This window comes from Osmia lignaria, chromosome 7, assembly GCF_051020975.1.
Source record: "Osmia lignaria lignaria isolate PbOS001 chromosome 7, iyOsmLign1, whole genome shotgun sequence".
NCBI lineage: Eukaryota > Metazoa > Arthropoda > Insecta > Hymenoptera > Megachilidae > Osmia > Osmia lignaria.
This window is the reverse complement of record NC_135038.1, coordinates 7,927,971-7,943,928: the sequence shown is the minus strand read 5'-3', so window position 1 is coordinate 7,943,928 and position 15,958 is coordinate 7,927,971. Positions and strand designations below refer to the sequence as shown.

The 15,958-nt window shown below is 36.4% G+C and overlaps 2 protein-coding genes and 2 long non-coding RNA genes across 4 annotated transcripts; 3 read left to right on the top strand and 1 right to left on the bottom strand.

The window, feature by feature from the left end:
- Window positions 1–897: 897 nt before the first annotated feature.
- LOC117604291 (uncharacterized) lies at window positions 898–3,537 on the top strand. Its single transcript, XM_034324193.2, has 2 exons — window positions 898–1,435; window positions 2,843–3,537. Exons 1-2 carry the CDS (start codon window positions 1,123–1,125, stop codon window positions 3,181–3,183), a joined length of 654 nt encoding a protein of 217 aa, XP_034180084.1. The 5' UTR covers window positions 898–1,122; the 3' UTR covers window positions 3,184–3,537.
- A 1,405-nt stretch (window positions 3,538–4,942) lies between these two features.
- On the top strand, window positions 4,943–6,814 carry LOC117604293 (uncharacterized). Its single transcript, XM_034324195.2, has 3 exons — window positions 4,943–5,130; window positions 5,199–5,402; window positions 5,464–6,814. The coding sequence occupies exons 1-3, from the start codon at window positions 5,023–5,025 to the stop codon at window positions 5,680–5,682; spliced, it is 531 nt and encodes a 176-aa protein (XP_034180086.1). The 5' UTR covers window positions 4,943–5,022; the 3' UTR covers window positions 5,683–6,814.
- Window positions 6,815–12,247: 5,433 nt separating this feature from the next.
- Window positions 12,248–13,605, bottom strand: LOC117604376 (uncharacterized). The gene is made up of 3 exons (XR_004581424.2): window positions 12,992–13,605; window positions 12,734–12,799; window positions 12,248–12,557 (listed from the first exon to the last, which is right to left on the bottom strand). It is a non-coding gene; the product is annotated as an uncharacterized LOC117604376 (long non-coding RNA).
- Window positions 13,606–14,333: 728 nt separating this feature from the next.
- LOC117604326 (uncharacterized) lies at window positions 14,334–15,862 on the top strand. The gene is made up of 3 exons (XR_004581414.2): window positions 14,334–14,560; window positions 14,900–15,083; window positions 15,603–15,862. It is a non-coding gene; the product is annotated as an uncharacterized LOC117604326 (long non-coding RNA).
- Window positions 15,863–15,958: the final 96 nt, after the last annotated feature.

Sequence of the window (15,958 nt, the reverse complement as noted above, 5' to 3'; positions counted from 1 at the left end):
GTAAAGTTCATGATAAATCTTCCGAATAATAATTCATGAGATGTTGTGACAGCAGCTCTCTGTTACGCTACGAACACGCGACATTATGCGTCCGACACGTGAAACGTTTCTATTATGGTAATCTAACCGAGCTGAAGATTGTTCAAACGTTCACCAAGACCTATCAATAAATACTCTGTTTCGTAACAATCAAAAGCCACTGAAGAAGTAATAAAAAACGGATAAATAAAATGCAATTTATTTTTTGTTAGCGCGACATCTTTTCGAAAGCAACGATTTCACTTTAAATAGCGATAAAGATTGGTGGAAATTAGGTTGAATTAACATCCCGGTATAGTTCCAAGCGGAATTTCTGTGGTCGCGTCGGTCCACGTACGTGACTCACACGCGTGCCAAGCTAACAAGGTTGACAATCCTAAATCCACGACGCTTTTCAGCAACCAGAAAAGATCGCTGACGCGCTATAAAAAATTCATTTCGAACAGAACACGGATTTCGAGCGTGTACCGGTTTTGCGGGAATGCAACTGGCAAACCCGGTTAATTTACAGGAACCGTCGAGCCAGGGTTAAAAATAAAATTCTACTAATACCGAAGAAAAAAAAAAGAAATAATTCATTAACGAAAGTACCACAGATCGCGACGACTAGAAATATTTTGGGTGGTCCAGCTCTCTTCCTCTTTCTCTTCCCTATGAATATTCTTCGAAAAATCGTAAGATTCTTTTCGATTCACGGCAGTGTCTCGACCCCACGAAGTGGCCAGAATTCCTTAAGGAGAGCCAGTCGTAGCTCGGTTTCAACGACATGTGCCCACGAAAAGCACCGCAGTGGGGGGATGCCAGTCTGGTCTCACCTGAAACAGGACCAACTTGATTGGCGCAAGTCCCAGAAGGAAGGGGTTACACTGTCGTATATGTTCGAACACACACCTTTCACGACCACTATGCGCCCGTGACACGAGGTCCAAGGATATAAAAAGCCTAAGGTCGGCGAGCAATCGGAAGAAAAACCGCGGGAGGGTTAAGGTCAGAAAGTATACCACCTGTCCGGTGATTTCGCGTGGTGACAGTGCCTTTCCGAGATTTTTCACCGACCGCAAACCGTGTGAACCTATCGAAATCATGAGGATACCAGTGTTCGTCTTGCTTATGGGTATTGCCCTCTACGCTCAGGGTGAAGCGATCGAAAACAAGGAAGAGGAGGGTAGTTTTTTGAACTGCGTGCTGGAGGATAATACGATAGGATGTATGAGGGCGAGACTGGCCAGAGACATCGATCAGATCGAGGTACAAGTGACCGGAAAGAAGAGCGAGGTGCCAATGAGTGCTGTGATCGAGCAAGCTGGTAATTTCGTGGCGGAAGTCATCGACGATATCCAGAACCCAGAAGACGCGGAAGAAGTTGAAGAAGATGTGGAGAATGATGGTGAACAAGGTGAGAAGAAATGGGAAATTCTTTAATCCAATCCTGAGGTGTTTCCGTTGGTGTACGCAACGAAGGGGTTAAAATTGCAACAAGTATTAATGGAGGTTTGCGTGTTTCGTACACAGTGAGGACTACCATCGAAACTTGGAGTATAAATCTATCGAAAATAATTATAAATGAAGAAAAAGACGAAACGAATGGAACCACTACAACTAGAATATTTAATTGATTCATTAGCACGTGGAGCGCATGATAAAATCAACCGTGAACTTTCCTTCGTGCCTGTTCAAAAAAGTCGGTTAACTTTTACTGACCTTAAACTCGACTACCTTCTTCAATCTCGCTCAAAATTATCTTGATCTTTTGTCTACTATTTTCACTTTCGTCATATTTTATTTAGACGACGTAAATGGTGCTACACAACGCTTCACGATTATTTCGTTTCATTTTTATGAATGAATGGTTTGTTGTCAATAGGATTCTCCAACATGTCAAGAGAGTGATTCTTTAATATTTGTTTAAAACAGTACAATTAGCACGGAAAAGTTAGAAGACGTTACACAACCAAACGAATACGTGTCTTTAGGTCAACGATGATCGTTTGTAATACGCTATCCGATATGTCACCGATTTCTCAGTTTGCACGCCATTTAATGTTGCAACTTGGGTAAATTTGCTATAACGGTTCTACGCTCGTTACCTTTGTTATCTTTTCGAGCATGTCTTCTCCTCTACTAGAAAATTGAATAATTTGACAGGCACTAAGGCCATTCAAGAAAATCTTGCTATAAAATGCCATAACATTGTTCCCATTCCTGAATGTCACCGTCTTAATACAAATCTTGTTAAAAAAAGAACTAATCACTTTTTGGACCTTCTGAGATCACGGTCATTGAATCGACCGAAGATAGTAACTTTGCGTTAAGAATCGCGTCAATTTCCCTAGTTTCTGTATCGATTCGCTCATTAATATATCTGCGAGACGAGCAACGAGGAAGAGAAGAAAAATCAGTGCCATCGGTTTTAGAATTGTCCATTGAATAAGTAACCGTGTTACCGGCTAGTATCTAATGATTCTTGCAGTGTCAGGTTCATTACCTTGACGGGAACGTTAATCCTTTCATTGCGAGTGACGCACATGTATACAGTGTTCGCACACCGTTTAAAACAGAATATCTCATTTAAAATTGGACCAAATGACCAAATTACCCTTCACGACAAAAGCACATATCTTAGTAAATTAATTTGTATAGCTTCTCTAGAAACCTCAAGTCATTTGGTCCAATTTTAAATGAGATATTCTGGCTTAAACGGTGTGCGAATACTTTTGCAACCCACTGTATACACATCATTGTAGAATTAAAGTAAGTAACAAGTAAATGTACTGCTAAATCTCTTATAAAATTTTAATTACAGAGGAAGGACGTGGGAAAAAAATGAGAAAGAAGAAGAAGCACTTGCAAAAATTGTTGGGCTTAGCCATGCTGTTCAAGGCAAAGCTGAGCCTGCTGCTTCAGTTGATCTCCACACACTTCCAAGTGAAAGTCTTCGCCATCGGCATCATCAGCTTGGTCATCAACGCCGTCAAGTTTTGGTTGGACCTGAAAAAGTTACATCCACCTAAGGTCATTTATTACGAACACGCTCAACACCAGCATCATTACGATCACGACGATCAAGAGCACAGTTACTGGGGACGATCAACGAACGACTCTCCTCAAGATCTCGCTTATTCTGCCTATACCAAGCAAAACTGATCCAGGATCGAGCTAACGGATGATTCCTCGTGTCGATCATGACAAAATCGTAGCAAAGTAGAAGAATCTAGCTGCGATTAATTTCTTCATGCTCAGGTCTCTAGTTAATCGCCGATCTTCTGTAATTTATATATTTATGTTAAATTATTTATTGTTATTTATTTACCACGATTGTTGCGCTATCGTGAGCGTTTAAAAAAGAATGTTTTACACCCCTTCTTATCCTCGACTCGCAAAGCGTTCCAGCGGGATCCCTCTTCTCGTAACCAAAGTCCATTTTGCGTACCTGTTCTCGTACGTATTCTCTTTACCTGCCAAACATTGTTAAGTTATTTGTTAACAACACCTGTAAGAAACGTGCAAGCAATAAATTATTTTGATAATAATCCATCGCGTGAAAACATTACCGCCTCGAACCACGTCGAGAATTTCAATTCGAACGGAACTCGATATCAGATCGTTCGAGAGGAATCGTAGATCGTCGATTTATCGACGGTGAATAAGAAACCCCACCGTGTTCGCCAGGTGTACCGGGAAAGTTTCAGCCTCTTTCTCCGCGGAGCCTGAAGCATCGTTTCCTTTGTATTCCTCGCGATTGCTCGGAAGAAAATGTGGTCGGAATTATCAAAGAGTCTCGATACTTTGGACCTGTTCGTTTACCTTTTTGTCGCCAGTGTGATCGAACGATAAGCACCCTGTTATTTATCTTTTCCCATCGAATCGAGGATTTCTCGAATGACAGTTTTAAATAAATCCACGATAGATCCACGGAATTTCTGCCGATCATTTCTTCGATCAGATCAGTGTAGCTAAATTACGTAATTTGCAACGGAGGATATAGATTATCGATGCGCGTCTCGAACGGATATGTCACGATGAATATTTTTCGTGAATCTCATGGTCAATGACCAGAGAAGCGTGCAGGGTTTCGTAACAACCGGCCGGCCACCCTGTTAAGTATTCACATGCCGAAGAATCGGCGATCGCGGCCTTTACCAAACGCACGAGTCACGATTCTCCACCTCGCCCTCGAATTTTGACCACGAACCACGACTGCGAACCTCTTTTTCATGGGTCCGATTGGACCGCGGCCAAACGGACCACCGTGTCGCATCGGAATCATCGAAATTCGTGAGAAGATACGCTTAAACATCCTTCCGCCGTTCATTTATAGAATTTCGTCGTCGACGCGAGGCTACGTCGAACTTTTCTTAATCAGCTGACGAAACTGAATCTCGATCCTTAGCGAAAGAAGACTTATTTTCATTCCAACGAAATTTCCATCCGTCCTTCGTGATATTCATAGAAAATTTCGATTCTTTTCAGGGATATCTTTTCTTTGACGCGTAGAACCGTGCACCCTCCTCGAACTCTTAAGGGCATATTAATGTCTCTTTGTTCAACTCGGACGGAAAAATGAATGAATGAATGAAACTATCTTGCAGGAAGTTTTCGATGCTCGACGATACGAACGAGCATCCTCGAATGATCGAACGATAAATATTACGCGATGAAGCTGGGCGAAATAATTCATGGTGGTAGCACGGGGGAGCGTATCGCGCGGCTCATCAGCGGACAAATTTGCATCGGGCCTTCGAGGATGATGTGGACGTCTGGATGGTCATTGGCAGACCAAACGTGACGAACTTACTAATTTCTGGCTACCAAGAATCGGCCATTCATACAATATTCAAGATCCTTACGCACAGGTCACTATATAACACCCTTCTACGGATCGAATCATCAGTCTTTACAGGATCCTCGACGACAAAACTCGATACAACCTTTATCCACAGTTCTAGCCGATCGTTCGCAACGAAACATCGATCCCGATCAATTATGATTCGACGAACGTATCTAATCACCCTCTTGATCGCTGTGTTTGCTATCGTTTGGACTTTTCCACAACAACCTAAATTAAGCAGAAGGCCTGTTCCAGAGTTCAAGGTTTGTCCCGTCTTTGTATTTTCATTACATCTGTTTCTTGATACTTATCGATTTTCTTTGACATACAGAACAAGACCGGCGGCTTAGAACTTCCGGCTAACGCGACGATGATTCGGGAGAACATCGTGGACAATTTTTCTTGTCAGGGTAGGATTTACGGTTACTATGCCGATATGGATAACGATTGCCAAATTTTCCACGTTTGCATGCCGCAAGCTAGAAGCGCGACCAGATGGAGCTTCATTTGCCCAGCGGAAACTGTGTTCAATCAGGTGCGATACCTGTCTATTTCCTATCTATTTCATTTCTAACTACGCAATATCATTTTGTTAGGCTACGTTCGTTTGCATGAGAACGGAGAATTCTATACCGTGCGAGGAATCTGAGAAGTTTTACGAATTGAACGAGGCGATCGGCAAGGAAGTGGAAGAGGAGGAAAGCGATATGGAGCAATCGACGAAGGAATCGGATACCGTGGAAGTTATCTCTAACAAACCACCAGCAAGGACATCGAGGATTTTGAAACGGAAGAAGACGTCGCGACAACAGTGATTCTTTCCATTCGATAATGGATAGTGCGAGGAATAGTTTTGGAAACTTGTGAACTGTCGGAGGAAAGATCAGTTGTGTCTCCTTGCCTAAATTAAGTTAGCTTAAACGCTTCAAAGTTCCGAGTATCATTGTAAATCTGTGGCAACGTGTGAATTTATTGTACATAGTAGAGGTACACATCTGTAATACTGATAATAAAAGTATCTATGATTAAGGTAATGCAAGTGTCGAGGCCGAACTCCGAATTCCGAATTCCGTGTCGGTAAAACAGCCCACGTTTGATCGAAAACAGAAACTGATTTAAGCGCCACCTCAATGATAGTAGCATGCTATACCGCGTCAAAATTTAAGATTAAAACTTTTTTATTTTTGGTTCATTTTTTATGAAATTTTTACCAAACATTTTGTGAAAATCTCCTGATTAAAATGATACCAAACACGACATGGTTTTTGGTACAACAGTGTCATATTCTATGGCATTATATGTATATGTAAGTACATAATTAATCAATACTAACCATTCATTCATTATTATTAATTTTCTTTCCGTAAAATTGTATTTGCAACGTGATACACTTCAAAATCTCAAAGGCATAGTTCCTGAAAAAAATATAACAGAAATTAAATAGAAAAAAAAGCATAAATTTCGCAGCCAATTCGCTCGTATTATTTGCTGCATAATTAATAAATGTACCATAGAAATAATGATACAGTAATTAATTAGTCATCAAATAATAACGATTGCCCAGGTCTCACCACGGGGAGGTTGCTGCGGGTGGAGACCCGCCCTACCTCATCCCATCCACCCTCCATTTATGCAAATTTTTATTTTTATTCAATAACATCATCCTCTTGATGAACATTTGCGAAACGTTGTTAACTGTTTTGCAAACGAACAACAAAAGGAGCATTATTTCTACTCACTACCTGCCTATCTACTTATTTACTTACATTTTTATTTTTTAATTCAACCTCAACATTTTCTCATTTTGATTACAGATCTGTAATTGATAATATGCAATTGCATATTTGTCCTATCTACTTATAAATACTATACATTCTTATAAAGATATCTGTTTATACGAGCGCTCGTAATTATCTTAAAAATTAACTTAAACATAAAATTTAAGCCTAATTAATCACTGCTGTGTTTAAAGTTACTTATTATATACATTTTATCAATTTACGGTCATAAAATTAGATAATTGTCCTACTTATCTATAAAATTACAATTTGTCTATATAAAAATCTGAAAGAATATAAATGAATACATATAATGAATTTGTTGACTTTGAAGTTTTTACCAAAATACTTCCTGAAACAAACTAAAAAAGATTAAACATAAATTTTAAGAAAAATTTATATATCCTTAACCATAGACTTACAACCTGCCTATATAAAAATCTATAGGGATTTAAGCAAATACCTGTAATAAATTTGTTGGTTCGATGATTCTTACCAGAATATTTTCGAAAATAAACTATAAAGGAGTAGACACAATTTTAAATCATTTTTACATCATTTTAGTTAACTGAATACCTTAACTTCATACTTCCTATAAAGATATTTCTCTGTAACAGAAACTGATTAATTGAATCCAAATAAAGACAAAAAAAAATTAATAGCTGAAAAGAAGATACATTATTAGCAATAAAATTTTACAAAAGTCAGAGTGGTTGTTAATAACTCAAAATCAATTTGATACAAAATATGAATTAAAAGCAAATTTTAGTACCAAAATAAAGAGAAAAAGATTTAGAAAAATATATATTTGAATAAAATGATTTGAGTTAAGATCATTAATTATTTCATTTTATTGTATTTAATATTCGTTCATTTCGCAACAAATAGTACACAATATTTTAATTGAAACAAGTGCCTTTTACTGCAATATATAGTACGTACAACCACGACTCTACTCGATTTTATTGCATTATATTATTCAATACACCTTTCAATGCAAATTTATTGTAAATGGAAAAACTGGAAAGAAAATCACGAGTGGACTTTGCTTATGAGGAAAAGAATTTGAAAATTTATAAAAGTAATTTAATTAGCTTCTCCGTAAGTTTGAAACAAAACATCGCGATCAAAAATTAAAACTAAACAACTCGAACAACAATTATCCACTACTTTTGTTTAAATAAAGTAGAATTAAAATTTAATAAGCTATCTCGAATGAACAAATATTCTTTGAAATAATTTATCACCAATCATCACAAAATAAAATCAACTTTCATTTTAAATAAAACTTTGAATAAAGTTCTATTTAAAATTTTATCGTATTTAATAATATTCTGAAAACATTAAATTCATATATTATTTAACAGTATTTCCAACAAACGAATGCTTAAAATTTTCAAAATTAAAAAATGGGAAGAAAAAAGAATGGGGGTGTGGCAGTGGGAGGGAGGGTACAGGGGAACCTGAAAAGAAAAGTTTGACTGCCCTTAAGAGCAATCCCTAAGCAAACCCTATAAAACAAACCGAAATCACACGCAACACTAATTTCAAAATTGCAAACATTCTGAACTATGACAAAACATCGGCTGGCAACGAAGGGTCTCACGCCCCCTAGACTTACGCCAGACGCTACATACCACCCACCCCGCCTGGACGTCGTAACGCCAGGACAGAGTGCACCCCTTCGCTAAGAGCGCTACCCGCCCGTCCAACACGTTGCATCCAACGGTGTCAGATTGACGGACGCCCATAGTATAGACAAAAGGACTACAGTTTAGAATATGGTAACATATTTTCATATGTTCCGTATTCTAAAGCTGCGCCTTGAAAGGCCTAGTAATGCATGGGTATATCTCCCAGAGATGGTGTTCACGGTCTTAGGCCGCGGAATCCTTGACTAGCAATGGATTCCCACCGAATGTGAGTCATAGTTACTTCCACTAATTTAATAAATGCAAAAAAGTAAAAAATTTAATAACAATCGCGAATTCATTCGCAACACTAATTTCATTAATTATATAATATGTACAAAAGTGTACGCGTGAAGGCTGCTCCATTATGCGCAACGCTAAGCTGAAAAAAAGAAAAAAAGAAAAAACGCGAACTGTAACGCAACACTACTCAAATCTACCGAATTTTGTAAGACGCAACACTAATCTAAAAAAGGGGTACAGCCAATCCAAGGCTGTACCACGGCAGCTGGTCCATAGCTGCCTTATGGACCATGGCAACTCCACTGCATCGTTTTTGGGCATTTCTAATGCAAAACGCGAATATTCATTACCGCAACACTAATTAGTAGGGAACTCTATAAACTAATGCAAAGCAATCACGTATTTATAAGTCGCAACACTGGGAAACAATCGCGCTAATGTCATTCGCAACGCTATCTTTAACAGGCATGCAATTAAAATGCAGAAAAAGGGGATTCTCAAACCGTGAATTTTTCACTCGCAACACTAATTTCATTAATTATATAATATGTACAAAAGCATACGCGTGAAGGCTGCTCCATTATACGCAACACTAAGCTGAAAAAAAGAAAAAAAGAGAAAACGCGAACTGTAACGCAACACTACTCAAATCTACCGAATTTTGTAAGACGCAACACTAATCTAAAAAAGGGGTACAGCCAATCCAAGGCTGTATCATGGCAGCTGGTCCATAGCTGCCTTATGGACCATGGCAACTCCACTGAATCGTTTTTGGGCATTTCATCATATATCGCAACTCTAATACAAAACACGAATATTCATTACCGCAACACTAATTAGCGGGGAACTCTATAAACTAATGCAAAGCAATCGCGTATTTATAAGTCGCAACACTGGGAAACAATCGCGCTAATGTCATTCGCAACGCTATCTTTAAGCGACATGCAATTAAAATGCAAAAAAGGGGGATTCTCAAACCGTGAATCTTTTACTCGCAACACTAAAGCAATGAACATTAATAAGCAAAACTCTGAAAAATCTTAAAGCAATCAACATTGAAAAGTTAAATTCCTTTTTAAAGCAATGCAAGAAAGAAACGCGATATTTAAAGTTTGCAACACTAAATGGAAATCGCGATAATCATGCATACGCAACATTAAATTGAACCGCGATCGATATTCATTCGTAACACTAAATTGAACCGTGGTCAATATTCGCAACACTAAATTAAAAACGCGATTTGCCCAAAATCATGGGGGTCACGGGCCCCCTCTTGTCCTGAAATTACAAAACTACAACTACAGGCAAGCACAGTGACAAAGTAGTAACGATAATGATTTCCCATCCTTTTTTGCAAAAGGATGCAAAATCATTAGTAGTTCCCCTCTTGAAAGACAGTTTGTCGGGGCGCTTCGGCATATAGCCACTTCTTTCTTCGGGCGGTCCACCCACCTGAAACTTATATCTAAAGCTCGAGACTTGCAAATTCGCAAAACAAAAAAAAACAATCAACAAAAAAGGAAAATCGCGAAACTCTAATTGACACGTGGACGAAAAAGGACTTTATTTAAGTCGTTGTTCGTGCACACGTGCCGTGCTCGAGCAGAACTTGTGCGTTTCGTGCCATCGCGATCGCGTATGACGACTTATAAAGTCGCCAAAAATTTGAAAAATTGTACAGATAGAATCGAAGGCGAACGGCATACTCCGTTCGTATCGATTGGATCGTCAATTCTTCAAATATATTCCAGGTACAGGTTGATCACGCGAAATCGCGCCTACCCGACCAAGAGACTGTGACAACCTGTCCTGGCCCTACCTACTTACAATCTATCACACACACCAGAAGGTATACTACCTACCTACCTAACCCTATATTTAAAAAAGGCAAAATCACATTCTCACAAAAATTCATTCCACGACCCCCATACACTCCACCCGGGCGCAAGCCTAAACTAGGGAGAACGTCCCGGGACGCCTCCGTCACCCGAGTTTCATCTCACATCACACTCTACGGTACGTACCATTTTTCACTGAAATCGTCTGGCAAGGCTAGCAATCATTGCGTATAATGATAATTACAAAATTTAATTAACTACTTTGATATAGAATATTTCATAATAATGGTAATAATCATGGTAATAGTAATGGCACTATATAATAGTAATAGTAATGGTAATAATATTATTTGGTTTGTACGTTCATTGTACATCTTGTTGAATAAAATATTATTTCAAATTAAAAGTTATATGAAAAAGTTATTAAACCGACGCAATCCCACAGCCTAAAAACACACACACCATATGTGGAAATTACGTCGTGCACTATATACTAACACAATGCCAGCCGCTTATTAATTATTATTCTTATGAACTAGGTCATCGTGCCCATTGCCTCTACCCATCCAAGTAGCACCTGGGCACGTGAATGGGCTTTGGCAATAAACACGGAAAGGGTTAAACCTGAAAATCCTGATCTACAAATATGATTAGTACATAAACATCTAACGGGCTAATATTTCACTATTTTAATAAAAGTGACTCGACTTTGTAAATATAAAGCTTTAAGAACAAATACAGAAAAGTAACATTGAGCAACTATGACGCAAACATGGTGCACTGCTAATATCAGCTGGCAACGAAGGGTCTCACGCCCCCTAGACTTACGCCAGACGCTACATACCACCCACCCCGCCTGGACGTCGTAACGCCAGGACAGAGTGCACCCCTTCGCTAAGAGCGCTACCCGCCCGTCCAACACGTTGCATCCAACGGTGTCAGATTGACGGACGCCCATAGTATAGACAAAAGGACTACAGTTTAGAATATGGTAACATATTTCATATGTTCCGTATTCTAAAGCTGCACCTGCAAAGGCCTAGTAATGCATAGGTATATCTCCCAGAGATGGTGTTCACGGTCTTATGCCGCGGAATCCTTATAACTAATTTGATTAATTAAATAATACATAGGATTGAGTTTAAAAACCAAAAGGATTCCCACCGAATACTAGTCAGTGCATCGTCATATTTACTCTCGCGTCGAAAATTTCTCGCAACACTAATTTAATAAAGGCAAAACTCTAATAAAAAGGAATTTAATGTCAAAATTGAATTTGATATTTTATTAAAAGCAAAATGACTAATTAAAAATTCTTTACAATGAAAAAAGAATATATTGTAAAAATTAATAAAAAATTAAAACATCCTCGGGCGACTCCCTCCTCAGAGTAACTTTTCAAGGATACGCAAAATGTGTTGAAATAGATCACTCTGACTTGGAAGTCTACCCGTCACGAATTGTCTTCTTGCACATAAATTGTTCATTTTTTCATGAACGTGTAAATAAGTTAAACTTCGTTATTGAATGAATGAAATTTTAAAAAATTCTCAAATCATATTTGAATTTATAGTGTACAAAATGTAATTAAATCAATGTAACAGTATCATTAATATGTATATCCAGTATACAGATTACATAATACTATTAATATTATATTGCTTTGAACCATCGCAATAATTAAGTCAGATAGTATTTGACTTCTATATTACAGACAAACTAAATAAAATTGTTTCGGTATTAAAATATTTCATATTCCACATTTAAGAACTTTTAAGAACATTTAAGAGCATTCATATATTTCAAAAATATCAATTGGAATATGTGGAATTGAAATGATATTAAGACGCGGAGTACAAGAAGACCTAGCCTAACTAAATGAAATGAAACAATAAAAATGTTACTACTCATGGGTATGTATAATCATACCCATGGTCACTATGCTTGCCAAGCACGTATACAACTAGTAGCCCGTGTCGATTCGGACCATTCGTCCTACGACATGATTGGGCACCAGAGGAACCATAAAACATGCGACTCACCGTTCGCAGATATACTCTTCTTCCGACAGTCAAGTAGGAGGATGGACAACACCAGGTAGGAGGCTGCCTTGTAGGACTGAAGTCGTGAAGAAATTCATCTGTAACAAAAAAAGAAGAATTACGGTTAATTTTGAAAATGATCAATTTTTATTCTAATAAAATTATATATAAAATTGAATTTTATAAAATATTAGCAATTAAAAAGAAATCTCAATTATCAAGTGTTGAAATTGTAAATTATTCTATTTTAATAAAAAGCAATTAAGTGACGTACCAAGACGGAAGTCGTGAAGAAAGCCATCATCAGGATATCCAGGAACTCGGCAATCAAAAAATTCATCTGTAACAAAACAAAAAAGAATTACGGTTAATTTTGCAAATTATCAATTTTTATTCTAATAAAATTATATATGAAATTGAATTTTATAAAATATTAGCAATAGCAATTAAGAACTCTCAATTATCAAGTATTGAAATTGTAAATTATTGTATTTCAATTAAAATTAATTAAATAAAGTAATAAGATACTTACACTCTTTCCTTATGGAGCAACGCCCAAAACTCCTCTTCAGTGGTGCTTTGACTCTAATCCCGAATATATCGAGCAATTAAAAAAAAATTAAAAATAAAAATAGTAACGCGACCGTGAATAATTTACGGCGAACAATTGTTAAGACTCTACTTTCACGATGGAAAAAGAAAAATCAGAGCCGCGATGCTCTAGAAAATATTTTATTATACGCAGCAAACACTGACTCTACTTTCGCGTGATTCCTAATTGAACAAACGCAACTCTATTCAGGGCCAGTTCACCCTTGTCAAAATCAAAACATTGTAAGTACGTGCAAACACTGACTCTACCGACCGCTTTGCGCGCGGCCACAACAATTCCTGGAAGAAAAGCTTAGTGAGCAGGGATGGGCTGGGTGGAAATATACAAAAAAAAGAAAACATTCTTCCTATTAAGCATTCGTTAAAGAAATACTGTTATGTGTAAATGGAAATATCAGTGTTCGTGAAATATTTTCAACGAACACGAATATTATTTGAGTTGAATATGGATCCTAGATAACATCGTAATAACGAAATGTATTAAATAATTGTTGATAATTATTCCAATGAATATTACAAGGATAAAAAATCATTGTTAAATACATATAATAAACTATTTTATTAAAGCAGTGGATTTTTGTTGTTAAGACTGTAAGCATATTAAAAATTGTTGGAAATTCTATTACGTAGTAATTTATAAATTATCTAATTCTTTTCAATAAGCAAAATCCAATAATTAATCATGCTTAAACAGTATGTGATTTAAAAATGTGATTCTATTTTAATTTAAACTTGCATCGAAAACTGGATATTATAATATAATTACTACGATTTAACAAAAATAGATTGTTTAAAATAATCAAATTATAATTAAATAATTGCAGAAGGGAAGCAATTATCTGCAGTGGAATACAAACTGTTTCAATTTTGTTCTAATTTACAACAGCTGCATGAAACTACTAGTTAAAATTATTCAATAGAATGAAAAATTAATTATTCTATTTCTATTAATTGATCAAAGAAAATAAAATTTCTCAAATCTTTTCTTCCTTGACCTTAGTACCAATAATTATCAAAGATGCTTACAATTAACAACTAATAAAAATCAATTAACAATCAATAAAAAAAAAGTAATAATAAATATTACTAATTGATTGCAACAAATCAAAACGTTACCAATTCTTTATGAAATTGTGTATCAAACCAATATTAAGTGTGATGGCGTTGTATTGCATGGCGCCATTTCAATATCAAGAAAATATCTGTAACAAATGAAAAATACAAATTTATGTGAATAAGACTTAACCAACAGCAATAAAATTTTGATTCACAAATGATCGAACTTTGTAATTTATGTAAAATATTCGAACAGATGAACTACGCGTACCTATTATGTACTACTACCGGCACACAAGGAAGGACGAATTCAGCACGTCTTATCACTTCGACGTTCGCGAAAGAAATGACACGACCTTCCTTCCCGACGAAGAGCAGTCGGCACCGCTCGGTAATATTCGGTATTATTCGGTACCGGCCGAAATCGAAGCAGGTAGACGAACAAATCTCATAATATTACGATGCTCAAAGAAGTACATTATTAATAAAACAGTAAATTGTAGGAAACAGTACTAAAAACATTGAATAATGTTTAAGAAATAAACGATATAAAAGCGAAAGTAATTGAGATTCTGCTATTCTAACCTCATTGTATATTCGCGGCAAGAGCAAACATTTTCAACACACGTATTATTGAAGAAAACGCGGAATTAATGCCAAAAATCAAGAATCTAGACCTTTCTTCGACTTTTCATTTTATTTTTTGTACTTCTAACACCCGATCAGCAATTTAATTTAATATTTGAAGATAATTTAATCTTACCTGTTCCAGACGCGTGCAAAACGGACGAAGCTTCGAAGAGCAATGATGCATTGCGCCACACTCTGCACACTTCAACCTGTAACCGACGAATCTGATTGGTCGAAAAGAAAGGACGCCATAATGGATGACCAATCACAGCCATTGATAGAAATTTCATATTGCTTCGAAGCTTTAACAGTAAAATAAGGGAAAGGTTCGTTAAAAATTATCAACGCCATATTGAAATAAAATCTCGATTATTTTTTTCAACCCAAAACACCAACATATAGGAAAGAATGTAGGAAAAAACTTAAGATATTAGTGATTTTTAATAAATCATCGCCATAAAAGCAGAATAAATGAAGAAAATATTATTTTAATTCGTATTTATATCGGCAGAATACTTAGTCAAAAACGACGAAATTGGTCATTACAATTTATAATAACAAATTATGGGCAAAATGTATTAAAAACATGAAAAATGTAATAATATTCAAGAAATAAACGATATAAAAGGGAAAGTGATTGAGATTCTGCTATTCCAACCTCATTTTGTACTCGCAGCAAGAGCAAAAATTTTCAACTCACGTATTATTGAAGAAAACGCGGAATTAATGCCAAAAATCAAGATTCTAGACCTTTCTTCGACTTTTCGTTTTATTTTTTGTACTTCTAACACCCGAAAAACAATTTAATTTAATATTTGAAGATAATTTAATCTTACCTGTTTCAGACACGTGCTAAACGGACAAAGCTTCGAAGAGCAATGATGCTCTCCACCATACTCCACCCACCTCGCCCTCCAACGATGAATCTGATTGGTCTAAATGGGAAGACGCAATAACGGACGACCAATCACAGCCATTGGTAGAAACTTCAAATTGTTTCGACATTTTAATACTAAAATAAGAAAAAGGTTCATTGAAAATTATCGAGACCATATTGAAATAAAATCAAGATTACTTTTTTCAATTTAAAGCACCGAAATATAGAAAAGAAGATAGAAAATAACATAAGATGTTAATGGTATTTAATAAATTATCATCATAAAAGCAGAATAAATGAGAAATATGTTATTTTAATTTGTAT